This window comes from Sander vitreus, chromosome 16 (assembly GCF_031162955.1).
Source record: "Sander vitreus isolate 19-12246 chromosome 16, sanVit1, whole genome shotgun sequence".
Lineage (NCBI taxonomy): Eukaryota > Metazoa > Chordata > Actinopteri > Perciformes > Percidae > Sander > Sander vitreus.
This window is the reverse complement of record NC_135870.1, coordinates 21,280,774-21,298,272: the sequence shown is the minus strand read 5'-3', so window position 1 is coordinate 21,298,272 and position 17,499 is coordinate 21,280,774. Positions and strand designations below refer to the sequence as shown.

The following is a 17,499-nucleotide window of genomic DNA, read 5'->3' as shown; positions in this document are numbered from 1 at the left end:
TTAAGGAAATCTGTGGAGGTGTGTATTTGTGTGTGTTTACATCAAAGTGTTTTCTCCCGTTGTGCCTCCTGGCTACCTGGCTACAACCTTGGATGGCTGTGACTCTCTCACAGGTGAATGCACTTTAACAAAGGAGCATCCCCACAGCTCACAGTCCTACCAAAGGCCTCCAAAAAACTGCACGATGGGGAGAAAACAAAAACACGTAACAATGACTCTTATTCATGGTTATAGCATGTGTTCATTTAGCAAAGGTCACGACTAAAAGAGTCATTAACATTGCCGGAATTATGGAAAATAATGAGATACAATATGATACTAGCTTGATGATCCTGCCTCCACAGACACAAAATACTATTTCTCACTAACTACATAAAATATGTCCTTGAGGATGCTTTTTCTTGTGTCTTTGAACACAAAAGTACGAAGGCAAATAGCGATTGTGTTCAGTGATAATCTTCAACTTGTGCCAATCACCCAGCCTAATCACATTGGGGATTTAATGAAAATGGAGGACCACAGGCAGTACAAAGTTAAACTGAAGCAGATAAGAAACTCCAGTGGCCTGTAATTGGACCTCATTGATCTGCTGGGTTTATAGATCCTTATCATCTCACGTTATGTAAATTATTCCTTCTCGCAAGAGCATTAGCAGACATCCTGTGTGCCTTTACTTTTGACCCATGGTTGCCTTTTGCAACCATGGGTCTGTATAGAAGAAATAGTGGCAATAAAATACATAATGTACGCCTGTGTTTATTTCTGGTATTCCACCTATATGGTAGTGCCAACTTGAGATCACATCAGCTATGGATGTCCACCATTTCTATTTGTTTTAAAAAAAAAAAACATTTCAGCACTTTATAGCTTTCTTTTGTCATTATTATTTTTGTCAATCACTTTTTATCCCCCCATTACAAAAAAAAGTCCAAAGGATTTGTGTTGAATATCCCCTGACCTAAACTGGAAACTATCTGCCTACCCATGTTCCACCCATGTGAGCTTATGTCCACAGAGACCCCATGGGCAGTTAACAGATGGCAAGACACTGCCATACACAGATGCCCACCTCTTATCCCTCACATCTTTGCCAAGACAAAACACATGAAGCAGGAATGGAATCAAGCAGTTGAGGGAACAAAATCAGGCGGAAAAACACAAAGGGAATGAAGGCACACTTACACTACAAAGATAAAATATGTCTAATAAGTAACAAAAAAAAAAATCATTTCTTCACTGTTCACATATTTTTTTTGTCTTTAGGAATGTGTTTCCAATTTATGCAGGTTTACAGCTTGAAATGTTTCAAAAAAAGTGTATGCTTACAATTATATTTAAGGTCAAATATTGTAAAAAGGGACATTTCAGGGAAGACCCAGGACTAGGTGGATGGGATTATATCTCCAACCTGGAGAACGCCTCGGGATCTCCCAGTCGGAGCTGGTTAATGTGGCTCGGGAAAGGGAAGTTTGGGGTCCCCTGCTGGAGCTGCTGCCCCCACGACCCGACCCCGGATAAGCGGACGAAGATGGATAGATGGATCGATGGATGGGACATTTCCATTTTTTTTTTTTTTTTTATTATTATTATAAAGCAGGTCAAGGTGCTACACAAATACTGTGAAAGCATCAACACTCTCAATCCACAAATAAATGCACATGGCCTGTATTCAGAAACAGAAACTTTCTAGTTTTATTCCTATGATTATTCTGAAGGTTTTGGGTTTTTGTTCAGGATGTTATTCATAACCTGATTTATATTAACATTGTATTCCTAAAACATGGCAAAAACAGACTTTTTTTCTATGGCTGTTGATAGAGTTTTCTGATTTATGGAGTGATACAAAGAGATATCCAAAATTCCCTCTGTAAATACTTTTGATTTCAATTTGTCAACAAAATGAATCAAAGGACCAGGCTTCATTCAATGTTCAGATTTCTGTTAGTGCATATTTATAATATCAATAAGAAATATAAATTAGACCAAGATGAATATTGACTTGACTATGATGGATTAGACAAACTACTCTCCTGTGTACTGTGTCATTATGAAGGAATTTTCTGTAATGATTTTTCACGGGTGTTTTTCCATATATTTACAATTTCTGGATTAACAGGAATGTCCATTAAAAGGAGACCGGGGTTTGTGTCCCGCGTGTGTCTTTAACCAGCCCGTTACTCCTGCGTGTCACAGACATGTAAGCCCACCCACAACCTTTCCCTAAACTCAACCATCCCATTCCCGCGAGTTACGGAAATGTAAGCCCAGCCACAAGCTTTTCCTCAAAGGGGTGGTTCAGAATTTTGGACATAGGACCTCATTTCCAAGTTATCCAGTGTGTTATTTATCAGTGGAGACCGTTTTCAACACTTTTCATCCAGTCCTTCCAGTTGCAGAGTTCGCTGGTGCTAGGCTAGTGCAAGTCAACAGTATCTGCTAGCCTGCCACTAAAAACAGTCTTACCCACTCCACAGTACACCCGAGGCAAATACATTATAATGCCAGACTATCGATGTAAATGTCTGTGTTGATAGAATAATGTTAGAAATAAAGAGATTCAAGATTTTTTTTCTTACAGTGTAAGCTTGTTTCCAGAGTTTGCTAATACATTTTCCTATGAATGGAAACCATTATTCCATTATTGGAATGGTAGGTTTATACATTTCTAAAACACACCACCATGATTGTCTAAATGGTTTGCCACAATGCAAAGCGTTGGTAGTCACTCGGCTAAACCACTGGTGCACACCATATTGGAATCATACTCCTCCCCTCTGCAATCAATATAAAAAGTGTGCTTTATCAAGTTTGTTTAACATGCTTCTTGCGCTTTCCAAATGCTTGTTTTCATGTGCAGCCAAACCTAAACACCTCAGCCCTAGCCTGAGCTGCCGTGTGTGGAACACAGCCCTCCAGATTGGAACTCAGCTTGAAGTAAAGGTTAATGGAAGCGACCTGCAAAAGAGAGATTTACAACTACCGCATCTGCTGTGGCAACCTCGGCATCTAAACATTAGTACTAAAAACCCTTTTTTTAAGAAAAAAAAGACTGAGTTTTATTTCGTTATGGCACAGTGCATACTGTATAAGCTGTCTCTGGATATTTGCTCGATGATTCACATTCATGGGTGAACTCGAGAAACTCAGTGTCAGGATGAAAATTGCCTAGAGGCAGGTTAAGATGATTCTTCGAGGCTTAAGATCAGAGGAAATGGAAAAAGAAAGGAACACTAGAGAGAACAAGTCCCAGTCTAATGTGAACAAAGTAAGGACCGAACAGAGCTGTCTCTCACCTTGGGCAAAGCCTAAAAATATATTCTGTTGCCAGAATCACTTAGACAGAACATATGCACCAGTGAAGGCCATACATTTACCCATACAGGTAAGCCAATCAAACCATCCACAGCCTGTTCATCCATCTTTTTGTCTCAGGTGTTCTTTAATCTAAGTTGTATCGCTATTATTCTCCCAAAATCCCAATATTTTGTTTTGCAATTTAAGATGCAGATTCTATTTATCAAAATGGGGTTTTGTTATTGACAGTAAGCAGGATAGATAGGCCAATACACATATTTGGTTCCCAGCAGCATTACTTATAAGCTTACGAATTGCTTTCAGGCAATAGAGATTACCTTGAGTCACAGTCAATGAGTCATGCATTCAGACATTTATTAGATCTTATAATGCAAGCTATTTCCTGTGTTAATTCTAACAAGAACATATACATTGATGTGTGAAAACTGCATTTCTGAATCTACTTCTCAGTGCTTTGTGTTACATTCACAGTCTCCAAATCAGCGTATCTATCTACCATATGTGTAGAATTGAACATGTATATGCTAACTTTAAAATAAACATATTTTTAAGCCTGTACAGGATGTTTGATCCTATCAATCTGTTCTGAGAGGGCTGAAAAAGCAGGCCCTTGAAATCACTGAAGGCCTCGATATTTGGAGACCTGGAGGATTGTTCAACATGAACGTTGCTGGGCAACAACCCAGTTCCATCCAGGGAGGAGTGTTTTGCCAAATATTACCGTTAAAAACTATATTTTTTTGCAGGACGACACAAAAGCTCATGATAGTGACCATCTACAGTCGGCTGAATATTGTAAAAACATAGAAAAGCTATATTGAAGGCCTTAAATTCCCCCCGCAAATGTTGCATACTACCTTTACTGACAGACACTTAAACCAACAAGCAGAAGCAATTCATTGGTGCAGTAAAAAGGTGAGGGTAAACTACACAGCTGTATTTCTCCAGGAAAGAAATCACTGCTGTAGGCCGTGGGCTGGCACTGTCTGTGTCTCCATAACTTCACAGGGTATTAATTGTTTCAGCGCCGTCAGCAGAATGGCCTCTGCTTGTTGAACTAAATCCAGAAGTAAAGTCATCAGCCAAATTGCTTCAGAGCAGATACTCAGGCCGAGCCACAGTGCAAGATGCTGAGTTTTCTAAGATGATTCTGGAGGACGTCTGGCTCCATTTTGAGAGGGGAACTGAAAACAGGTAACCCACACTGAGTATTTAAATGGCTATGTTGCTATTATGAAAAATGGCCTTTTCATTAGGACAGTTTTGTGGTAAAAAGACGTGACAGAGTTGAGAGCCGTCATTGACATTCATGTGACATGTCGTTGATCTACAATTCTGATTAGTATGCGTGAATATATAATATACCGTGCGATCAAATGAAGAGGGGCATTTGGTGGCAATCACATACCGAGTGATTAGCTGAGAAAAAGTGCAAGAGGTGCTGCAGGGAATAAACCTCTTTGCTAGGGGAGATTTCCATTGAAATGGTCCAACCTTCCACAGTAAAAGAGATGCATCAACCATATACAGCAATGGCTTCAAGAATATTTTATTGAGTATAACCAAAGATAAGTGGTAGAATTGGTATTTAGATCCTTTACTAAAGTGCTATGATGAAACATTCCTTTATTACTACTGCGGTTCTGCATTCAGATATTTGGTTAGGTAAAATCATGTACAAATAGTGGCAAATATCAAAAATAATACTCATTGTGACTCTTTGTGCATAAGAATATTAAATTGTCATTTCAGTAAGTGGAATATTCATTTTGTAATTGATACAGCTTCCCTTAGACCTCCCCCCCCCTTCAAACTTCTGCATATACTAAATATTACAAATGTAATATATATGGAAAATATGTATCTGCAAAGATAGTGAAAAAAATAAGTATCTCACTCTGAAATGTAATGAAGATAAAATATACAAAATGGAAATTTCAAAGTAAAGTAGCACCTCTGCTACTGTACCAAGGCATTACATAATCAAATCTTCTTACTTCTTGTACTCAAAAGTCATTTATAGAACTACATGGATGTCAGTTTATGGCCAGCAATATTTGAGTTTAAAAGAAAGGGGCAACATATTAGATTAGTAACCCAGTGCAGATGCAATGCACATTAAAAATTCATCTGCCTATTCCTTAATGAAATACACCCAAGCTTTAAAAGGCAGCTTGGGTGAAGCAGTGGGAGGCCGCTTTCGATTAAATACCATTGAATTTTCAATACGGGTTAGTGCAGAATGTTAAGTAGAGTTTTGTTTATGATCTCTGGTTTCAGTTGTTCCTTTATGAGCTGTCCTTTATAACACAGAAAGGAGGAAACAGTCCCTGGGCAGTTCCAGGAATCAGTGCTCTTGTATTCAGTCACACAAATGTACCATTTCAGCACCAAGGACAGCATCCTGCAGCAGTTTGTATTGGTTCACAGTGTGCGGTTGTAGCTGCCTTTACAATGGACCTCATTCACTCCTCTCACACATGTAGGTTTGTGAGTGTGTGTATAAGCTACTTGTAAAGACAATATAATATAGATCCTTGCTTCTAACCACAACCTTACCCACAATAACTGTAAGTCAAACCCTAACCTTAGTCTGGATCAACAGAAACAGTACATTTCCAGGATAATTGAGCCACGAGCCGGATGTCCCTCACCTTCCACTCTCTGTGTGTTGCCGTTCTCAAACTCTGTTCGATTTTGGAAACAACAATAAACTTCGAGCTAGCAAGCTACATGCTGAAAATGGCAAGTTTTGAAGAACATTTTGATTGTGCATTCTTTACAACATATATATTTACTATCTAACTGGGACGTTTCGGGACTGATTGGCGGGGATTTGCTATAGATGAAGTATACACAGAGATACACTGGTAAGAGTGTAAAAATGGCGTTTAACCCATTACTGTATTGTGTGAACAGTTACCTTCATTTAATATTGTATGTGGCGTTTTCCAAAACAAGTTCCTTCCCGAGACCATTGTGCAGAGCCATCGTCTCTGCGTCCAGAGCTTAGCGCCGCCCAAGACGATTGTGATTGGTTTAAAGAAATGCACATTTTTTTCTCCTATCCCAGAATGTATCTTTGGTGTAGCCAGTCCATACTCCACAGCACTGTGGAGATAGGTCTGGCAATGCAAGTAGACCTTAACCTTAACCTAAACCCTGTTCTAACTTTAACCTGTTAAATAACCGTAAAGATCGTCCAAAATGTTATTACTTTCCAAAACTGTCCTCCCTCTCAAAGTCTAAATCTCAAAATGATCCTCCCAAATATAGGAGAGCACACACACACAATACAGAAAATACATATGGTATATGGTGGGATAACTAATGTATGATCTACAAATGCAATTGTTACATAACACTGAACTGTGATAACATTTCCTAAAAAAATAAATAAAATAAACATGGTTTCCTTTCGCTCACACACAAAAAGAAAAGACAGAAGAAAAGAAGCAGTTCAAATGTTAATATTCGGTTTCGGTACTGTGATGAGAGGGTTCATTTTGTCGGTGTCGTCCGTGGCAACCTTCCCAAATCCCCCCCCACCCCCACTAACATTTAACTGATGCACCCTTGGACAAGTTCACGGGTCGCAGTCTCACCAGAAGAGGGCATTCAGATTCTGCCTGACAAAGTTGCCTTGCCATGCAGACGTGATTAACAACAGCGTCATGCTGCATTTCAAACCGAGCCACAGCGAGAATGTAAGGAGGATTTTGACAGAAAAGGTGGATATTTGGATGTTTGATTATTCCGCGAGACTCGTTGACTGCGTTTCACAGAGACTTGTGGATAACCGACCCTTACTTTCCTCTGTGCGCCATCCGCGGATCAGACTGAGCATCCTTGAGAATAGAGACGCCAGGGTTTTACTTGGGAGAGGAATCTAACGGGCTGCTGGACTCGCGTGGAAAATAACGCCCTGTGTTTTTGCATCATGCCACCGTGTTTGTGAAGTTTCGAGACATGATTTGATCACGGATTCTTCATGCGCATGTAAGACTGACATGAATTACTTGGATGTGGCTTCGTTATTGTCTGCGCGTACTGCAGTACTCTTTTTGGCTGTAACTTGAAAAAAAAAAAAAAAGAGGACGATTCCTTCGCAGCGAAGACATGGATAGGGAGTTGTAAAACGGATTTTTGCACCTTTTAATCTGGAGTTGGAAGTAAATGATATTCGCCCCGTTTCAGCTGTACGGTTATAGATGCAGAAGTTAACTGGATAGCACCAGGTCCGGGAGAGTAAAGGGCAGGTGCGCTTTGGAGTCGGCGGCTGCGCGGAGAGACCGGGCTAGTGGATTAGGACGGTACCTGTCTGTGGAGAGCGCGTCATGCGGACTCGGATGTCGCGCACCACAAGCCATTAAAACCTGTAGGCTGGAGCTGACAGATAAACCGATATGGGTGAGTTTTCTGTATGTTACCATCTTTTCCATTGCGTGTGTTGTTTTAACATATTCTCCAGATATCCTCCTTTCTCACAATACAACACGAGACGCTTTCTCTTCCGAGGAAAATGTGTTGAATAAGATGTTTGCATCCCAAAAAAAATGGTCGTCTTTTCAAAACGCACTGTTGAAACATCTAATAAGGGGTTTCGCTGTCTTTTGTGAAGTGGTTCGGGGAGCTTGAAGGATGTGGCTGAAGCCTGTGCTGTAGCATGTTAGTCGCAGAGCTGCAATGTGTTTTTTCTTTTTCCTCCATTTCCTGGCGGTATGGCTTATTAGAGCCTAGGGATACTTATTTAGTATTTTTACAACGCTGTGCGCGTAACGATTTGCTTCACAAATCACAGTCAAAGCAAAAATAAGCCTGTTTGTCTAAGTGAGGTCTATCCATTTTTTTTCCTCTGGACTAGTTAGAGTGGCTGGCTCATTGACATGGACTGAAATGCTAATCACGGTAAATGTTGGACACCAGTCAACTTTATAGAGCGTGGTCCTGCATAATCATTGATTGTGCTTAATCTGTAGGCATGATGCCTATCGTCCACTTTCAGCCCAGTCATATAACGCATCTCCAAAACTCTTGTGGGCTTAAGGCACCGGTCGTGCAGGTTTTGCTTAGCTATTGTCATTCAAGAAAGCTGTCGTATATTCTGCACTTGCTGTCAAAAAGAGGGACTTAAAAATCGAGCATAAAACTGTGCGTACATCTGTCAATACACTGTGTGTGTGTGTGTGTGTGTGTGTGTGTGTGTGTGTGTGTGTGCGTGCGTGCGCATACCCCATTCCTTCAGTAATGCATTAGGATATCTGCACGTGATTTTACCATCTTATTCTCAGTTATATATAAAGAGAATTAACAATGTTGCCCCTGGTCCTGTGCCTTACGCGTGCGGACAGTTACACACTTATACCCCCCTCCACACACACACACACACCCCACCCCCTCCCTTTTTGTACCTCTTTTGGTATTTACCTGTTAAATGTTGTGTATTATTCCGTCCATTTTCCTCTAAAATTGTAATTAATTTGAGCGTGTTCTCTATCTTTTGGCAATCTCTTGGTCTGATATTATTGTCTTGGGGGTAGTCTAATCTCCTCAGTCAGTCTTAACTGGTATACAGATGGCCAAGTTCACTGGTGGTGCTGTGCCATTAATTGCGAGGCCCCATGATATATCGACCCTCGGTGGGTTACTGCACCACATCAATATAAGCTACAACAGCACAGAAAGCCATACAGTACAGAACGTGGGAGCTCAGACGTAATTTATGTGTACTGCAAAGCAACCATATATGGTTAATTATAGAAGTCTAGTTTATGGGCCTATTTTTTTTATTTAATGTCAGAGTGTCAGATAACTCTGCATATTGAGGTGCAGCACTTTTGACTCACATGCACATGCAGAAGCACACACACACACACACACACACACACACACACACACACACACACACACACACACACACCTACAAACACATTCATGTCCAGGTGAACAAACCAGCCCCAAAACAACAACTTTTGTCAACCATATAGCTTCATGCTGTTGCCCATAATAATATGATGATTATGTGGAGCTGTAGTCTCAGTTATCAGCAGTGTAGCTGACTGTGATGGTGTTCATTAACAGCATGCTATGCACTTATGTTTCACGGAGCATATCATTAGAGAGCTGCTTTGCAGAAAGGGAACAGGAGGGAAAAGGCCACAGCCAGAGATGCAGTTGCAGAGCTTTAAGATAAATTTAGAGACCTAAATGGCATTTCACACACTGCCTGCATTATAAAAAAATAAAATAGATGAAATGTTGCTCTGTTAAAATAAAAATCAGTGGGAGTGCAGCCAAATACGAGTTCACAGTAGCTCAGTATAGGCCACAGATGACCTTCTGCCGGCCCTTCAGCATCCAGCAGACATCATTGTTGAAATGTCAGGGAAGCAGGTGAATTGGGAGGGGATCTACAGGCCCTTTGAGGGCAATATCGGGCCATTTGCTATTTACATTTATTTTGAAACGAGGCAAAATTTAGCATGGAGTAAATAGGAAGTTACAGACCACAGGTGAGCTTAAATGTAGTTCAGTCTCGTAGGTTAAAAGGATTTCCCTCCTTATTGATTTGAGTGCCACTGTGCAGCATGCTTATACCTCTATGCCTGTGAGGACACTCAATATAATGCATTTCCCATAATAATAATAATATTAATAATAATAGTAATACATTTTCTTCATATAGCGCTTTTCATAATACTCAACGACACTTTATAGAGCTAAAAAAGAAAACAACAGACTAAAATGATATAGCACACAACATTAATCATACATTAAAAGCAGTTCTAAAAGGTGAGTTTTGACAGATTGCTGAAGTCTCGGATGTGTTTGGGGAGATAGTTCCAGAGGGAGGGTGGGGCAGCTATATGAAGAATGCCCTGTCGCCCCAGGACCGCTGCTTGGTTCTGAGTGGTGGAGACAGGAGGTTGGCACCAGATGAGCAGAGGCTGCGGGAAGGAGTGTGATGGTGGAGCGTTTAAACAGCTCTTTAAAAAAAAAAAGTGGAGTTTACTTTCAAAGAATGTTTTATAACTCATATGGTCTTAACAAAGAAAACATGTAAAAGAGTACCCCGTCCCCAGCCCCAACAACACCCATACACACACACACACACACACACACACACACACACACACACACACTTTGAGATGATAGCAAGGCCTGCCAAGTTAGACCCTTTGGAAAACATTGTGTCCTGGTGTGCCCGTCTTGTGTTTGTAGCACTGATTAGGTAGGATATAGAAAAGCACTGCAGACAGTATTGTCATGAATACTGCACACACACACACACACACACACACACACACACACACACACACACACACATACACACACACACACACACACACATCTATATTACCAATCAGCCTTCACCCTTTACTGTACTGCAGTGAAGTAAGTCTCTCACCTTATTACATTTCTCTTCTGTGCTCACTACAGTACTTTTTCTTACAATTACTGTGACAATACATCTGCCAAAGTTGTGAAGCTAAAATTATTGTTAATAAGGGCTTGACGACATCCATAGAATGTATAGCAGGGCATTTGTTTTTTTGAGGTGACGGTATTATATTACGGTATTAACAAATTAAAAGGGATACTCCACTCAAAACATGATTATTCCAATTTTCACTCTATGTCTATCTTAAGGAAGAAAGAGATATAAAAAGGATGTTTTTATTGGCTCCAAATAGAAAGGAAAGTGAGGTATAGGCCTACATGTGTTTTAGGAGGAGTAGCCTGCCTCATAATGTAGGTTAATAAGTGTGATTCATTCTCATAGTTAGTAACAGAAACGACACAAACACCTGTTTCCTGGGTGAAAGTCTTCCCCCACTAACTTCTTCCAGGAAGCATACCGTAGTAAAAAAATCCAGTGCATTACTTTTCGTAGCTATACGTACAAATTGTTCACGAGAATAGCCTGATCAGAATCATATTATTTACTGTATATATATATATATATATAAAATGCAGTGTATACTATATATTTTATATAATTTATAATAGATTATCATTATGGTTTTTGTCAAATTTGCTTGTGAACCTAGCGTTACTAGCCCTACCTTCACCTCTAAGGACAGTGGCCTTGTGGGTAATGTAGCCTGTACTGTATGTACCATAGACAGCATGACCGTTGTCGGTGTCACACAGTGAATTGGGTGTTGTGGCAAGTAGACCTCCCTAATGTGTGTGTTAAAACCAAAACGTGTGCATTTACCACAGTAATGACAGTATTGCAAAATCCATGTTGTAGCAGAACGTGACACATACAGTCTTATTTGGAGAAAAAAGTAGAAATGTGCGGGTGAATAAACTGTAACCAGCTGACAGCCTTGCTCCTGTTCATCATCATTTCTAAGAACAAAACATCACTAATGGAAAATCCGCTGTTCAGGGCTCAATACAAACTGTGTTGTAATCTCATATGTCACTGTAAAGGCTGTGCTTGGTTTCTCCTACCATGTCCCCCTGTAATAGCTTAGATACCCAGCAAAAGAACAGCATCCGGGTCAAGTTGACCCCATGGATCCACAGTGATGTGACTGTGTTTGTCCCTGGGCAAAAACTACCTAAAACACCTACAGCTGAAAGTAGAAAGACATATTTGTCTGTGTGTGTGTGTGTGTGTGTGTGTGTGTGTGTTAGGGTAAGGGTAAGGGTTAAGGTGAGGCCTTTAGTTGTGATGGTTAAGGTTAGGGTAAGTGGCTAGGGAATACATTATGTCAATGGTGGGTCCCCACAAAGATAGTGCCATAAACCTGTGTGTGTGTGTGTGTGTGTGTGTGTGTGTGTGTGTGTGTGTGTGTGTGTGTGTGTGTGTGTGTGTGTGTGTGTGTGTGTGTGTGTGTGTGTGTGTGTGTGTGTGTGTGTGTGCAGTATTCATGACAATACTGTCTGCAGTGCTTTTCTATATCCTACCTAATCAGTGCTACAAACACAAGACGGGCACACCAGGACACAATGTTTTCCAAAGGGTCTAACTTGGCAGGCCTTGCTATCATCTCAAAGATAATTGGAGACTAATAGGATGGCTAAGGCCGGTCTGGGGATGTCCTTCCCTATATGTTCGGCTGCTGTCCAGCCTCTATGTGCAGTCAAGGCTGAGGCTGCTTGCAGTTTTGTCAATGACAGGCAGCATATAGCAATGAGCCATTTGTGTGCACTCAAAGTGCACCAGTTAGCGAGTCCATTTGCCAAGTTATTAAGCTACATTTGGTTTTATTTTAGGTCAGCAGTAAAGTGCACTTACTTTCTCTGTGTTAGGGTTGAGAGGCAGAATCAGCTATCTTCCTGTGCTGAGGACAGCAGGGCTGTCTGCTACATAACTAAGCATTACGCACATGCCTTTAGACAAACTTTAACTTTGACTTATCCATTCATATTAGATTCAGACAGATAGCTGCAGGGGGTGACAAAGAAAACATGAGCACAGGTCTGTATGTTATCATATGGGACACTAAAAAGAATGCAAGAAAATTGTCCATCTGTAAAATGGAATCTGAAAGCAAGCAAGAAAGACCTGAAATACCTGAACTTGCGTATCGGCCGATACAGAGTCCCGATCCGATACCAGTGTGTCATATATTTTATTATGTTTTAACAACTGTATACTACTATCCCTGTATGGATGTGATATTATTTTTATCTTTTTTGTCGGTCTGGCTCAGGTTAAACTCTTTGTGAAACATGAATGCCCCAGAACTTTCTTTTATTCTCCAGTTTGACAGTCAGTTATAACTGAAAAAGAACGTAAATAAACTACTTTAACGTAGATTTTCTTTAGGGCTTTATTACATGGTATCGGATCTGTGCATAAACTCCATTACTTCCCGATACCGACACCAGCATTTTAGGCAGTATCGGAGCCGATACCGATACTGGTATCGGTATCGGGACATCTCTAATTTGGACCACATGCATAAAAAATAGACTTCACATTTTTAAAATCCTGATAGCTGCAGGGTTCAGGGGCATGTAGGACAGAGAACAAAAAGAAGGAGGAATTATTCATCTAAGTAGATGTAGAGGTACACCAGGTGCGAGGTAATAAAGACACAACTCAGAGGGTGACTTGTGCTTCTTTGTGAATAAGATTAGTGGAGAAGTAGGGAAGGAGATGGCTTACAGAGGCATTAGCGCACAAATTGCTCATTAAAGCACATACGGTGTCAATAAGGGGGAAAGAGGTGCCTTGTGAGGCAAGCTCAATCTGAAAGAGATGGCGGAGTCACTTCTAATAAAGCAAGCCTTTTATGCACATGGGAAATAAAAGCAATAGGGGTCTGTTTCTTCAGCCTCCAGGGATGCGAATCAAACACGAAATTTAGAATGCATGCATTCATGTTTAACAGCCAACACATTCTGTCCCACCCATCTATGGAACATTACACATGGGCATTGGTCTATATCAGTATACTTTTTATTGTGAGCCTCTGAGGCACATTGTTGTTGGCAAATTAATTCAAGTTACATTCAGAAAAATGAGAAGAAGAAAAAACAAATTGGCTGTGCTCAGAAATAATGCATCTTGTGATGACACTCTTTGTCTCAGCAATATTTATGTGAAATGTAGTTCCAAGATGAAGGAACATGATTGATGTATCTGCTGGTGTAATCAATAGCCAGCACAAATTATCTGTACAGTTCCAAAGTTCCCTCCATCTGTAAGGAAAAGTAAGTGTGTCTGTCTCTCTTTTACACACACACACACACACACACACACACACACACACACACACACACACACACACATATAATACCCATATGGGATCAGCAGATGCTTGGCAAGGAGGGAAATGGCTATGTTAGCTAGCATATGCTCCATGGTGCCTCTCAGCCACTCTATGTCAGAGAAATTATTTCTGCAAAGATTACAGAAAATACAAGAAAATTTAAATTGTTGTGCCTAAACCACACTGTCCTCAAAGCCCAGATATCCCATGTTTTAGCTCATCATCAATGTAACACAAATCGCATAACACATTCATTTTTGTTGGGGAATTCATCAAGGCGCCTGCCAACACATCAAACATTCTGCAAGCTAATTAAAGTACAGACTACTTGTATTCTGACAAATTAATATTATCTCACTGTGACAATGGTAATGAAGTCCATACCTCATGATATTGCCTTGAGAAACACACATAAGTAGTGATTCCCCCCCATACCACCTCCTCAAGGGGAAATCAATGTATCTTAATGAGACATCATTAGTGGCTCTGTAAAGGGGAGCACTTTTAATGGAAACAGCTCTGTCTCACCTCAGAACAAGGAGTGATAACACAGGAAGCTACCGACCACTCTTCTGCACTTTTCAAATGGCATTGAAAGCAGAGCATCCACCCCCCACAATTAAGACATTTACTTCATAGACATGTAGTCATTCTCCCCAGACACATCTGGGCATTCTGGTAATTTTTTTCTGTGGAAGAGCTGAATTCCATAAGGAGGACAGGGATTTTTTTTTATGTGCACCTGTCGAAAATAGAATCGATGATTCATTCTGAACCTGTACTGTTTTGGTTTGGTTAAACATGAAATGGCTGGAGTCTGAATTGAAACGCCTCCGGGATTGTATACACAACCACCAGCTCTTGAATGCTAATTTGCTCTGTAGAGGATGCCTTTCATGACTTATCTGCTTCTGCCATTGGTGCAAAGATGGCTTATGGGATGACTGAATACGCATACAGATACGGATATGTTTGAGTAAATTGCAAGTTGCTTTGCTTCAACATTGGTTGTCAGTGTGTATGCATTGTAAACACGCAGTGCAAATGACATCAATTGAAACAGCTAAGACCATGTTATTTGGGGTAATAAGTACACGCAATGTGGACTTTGCTTTCATCTGAATATACAGTGTGATTAAAAACAAACTTTTATACCACTTACTGACTACATGAAATTGTCAATTAACCAACATCAGGGATATAATTAGCATATAACAGATCCTACTACTTTAAAAGTAATCAATAAACACAGTCAATTACAAGTGAGTCTCAAGAGTTTTTATTTTTTGGGCATTTTTGGCCTTTATTTTTATAGGACAGCTGAAGACATGAAAGGGGAGAGAGAGGGGGGGAATGACATGCTGCAAAGGGCCGCAGGTCGGAGTCGAACCCGGGCTGCTGATATAGAGGAGTAAACCTCTATATATGGGCGACCGCTCTACCAACTGTGCTATCCTGGCGCCTGAGTCTCAAGAGTTTTAAGTCATTTCCAAAATCACAGTGATCAGGTCACGTTACGCCACAAGCCATGAAACCTTGGGGTCAAAACAAGTCATGTTCTTCTCTTGATAATATTACTGTCACTGTCATGTGAAAGAAATTGGTGTCAGACAAGCCGCTGTCCCTTAGGACTACCCGCAAGCCAAGATTCATCACAAAAGCAGGCTATATAAGAGATTAAATACTTATATGATTATGAGTATAATACATAGAATTTGTTCTGAAAATATTAAAATACATGTGAAAGAAAGGAATACATTTTCAGATTCTTGCTTTATTTTACTTACCGACCTCCAAAGTGTTTCCTAGAAGTTTTTCAGACTTGAATCCAATAGCACAAACTAAGATCATAAGATGTGCTTTGGTTAATAAAGATGATGAAGGAAGCTAAGAAAGCAAGCCTCTTTATTAGCCAACTTGTATCTGCTTCAACCTACTGTATATAGGAGTTGCAATGGAGGTTTGATGACTCACTGTACAGCACATCCTCAGTTGTAGGATGTGATATGACTGGACATATATGCCAATAGTTGTGTTGTAGGGATGGTGAACACGGGGTCAGTGTGGGGGGAAATGTTTACAATGTATACGACAACCATGGTGACTGAATATTTTACAGGATGATAAACGTTGTGACGAATGGAGGTAGGGGGTTTCAAAGATATGGAGAAAAAAAAAATGGAACATGGAAATATGGAACTAGAAGGGCATAATATTTCTGGAGACTTGATGGATGAATCTAACAGCTTTGTATATAATGCAGGCAAAGGGAAGGGACCTGGTATGTAAGATGGAGGAAGGTAGAGGAATGTCATGTAAAATGAGTCTGAATCTGAATGGCAACAGGAGGAGCAGTAGCGGAACTACTGTAGTGGTAGCAGATATTTCTAAAAGTACAACAGTTGTTGAAGTAAAAAAAAAAGAAGGAATGCCCTAGAGAGTGGCACTAATTTTTAAGTTATGGCATTTTCACATCAATCCTGGCCCAAGCTGGGGAACATGAGATGGCCCTGTGATTCCGGTTGATTTCTTAGAAAGAGGGTTTCATTTACCCAAAAATGCAGTAAACCATTTATACAATATGTATCAAGGTTCTGGGCCCATGAGCTAACTAAACTCAGGCTATGATAACTCAACATGAATGGAATAGCACTGAACAGAATAAACTGACCTAACAATGACAAAAAGTCACCAAACAAACTGAAGGCATAACATGGCTGATTGGATCACAGGGGTAACAAAAACACAACACTACCAACTAAACTTCAAATACAACAAAACAGGACAATTAATCATCACAAGTATAGTCAGTATGAATATTTTAGCAATTCACCAAAACAAACAAAACAAACTTCTCTAATCTTGCAATCCCTAAACTCAAAATCCCTATCTCCCCCATGATGTGGCTGGTACTTGGTACATTCTGATTGGCCATTTCCTGTATTTAAGAGCTCTGCTGGAGGAGATGCATCGTTTGCTCAGGCCTGACAAGATGTCTGTCCAGCAGCAGCAGCAGCAGCAACCAGCAGCGGTAATTTCAGCACTGGTATGCCAAATAAACTTGTATTACAATAATTTGAGCCAAACTTATTTAAAAACAAACTAAAGTGTGACTGTACATAAGTTAACTGAAAGTGAGCTCTACACATATAAACCAATGTACTGCCAACAATGCAAAATAAACTATGAGTGAATGTGTGTGTGTTTATGATGTATGAATCATACGTATGTGTCATCATTTATCTGTTTGCTGATGTATGTGCAATCTGCATACGGTCAAAAGAGGACTCAATAAGGAGAAAAATGAACTATTTAGTGTAGCAATCACATTTAGCATAAAACAGCAGATCATTTTAATTTTCTGGACTTTCACAGCTTAATGTGTTGTTTGGCGACTTTGTTTTTAAGCTTTTTATGCTTTTGGTAAAGGTGCTAGTTTCCTTCACAT

At 40.2% G+C, this 17,499-nt stretch overlaps 1 protein-coding gene across 1 annotated transcript in view; it reads left to right on the top strand.

Annotated features, from left to right (window-relative positions):
* Positions 1-7,607: 7,607 nt before the first annotated feature.
* Positions 7,608-17,499, top strand: part of LOC144531400 (leucine-rich repeat transmembrane neuronal protein 4) — a 109,857-nt gene continuing 99,965 nt past the window's right edge. The window contains exon 1 of the mRNA XM_078271504.1: positions 7,608-7,725. Within this exon, the coding sequence (XP_078127630.1) occupies positions 7,722-7,725 (4 nt within the window). The 5' untranslated portion in view covers positions 7,608-7,721. The remainder of the gene's footprint in view (positions 7,726-17,499) is intronic.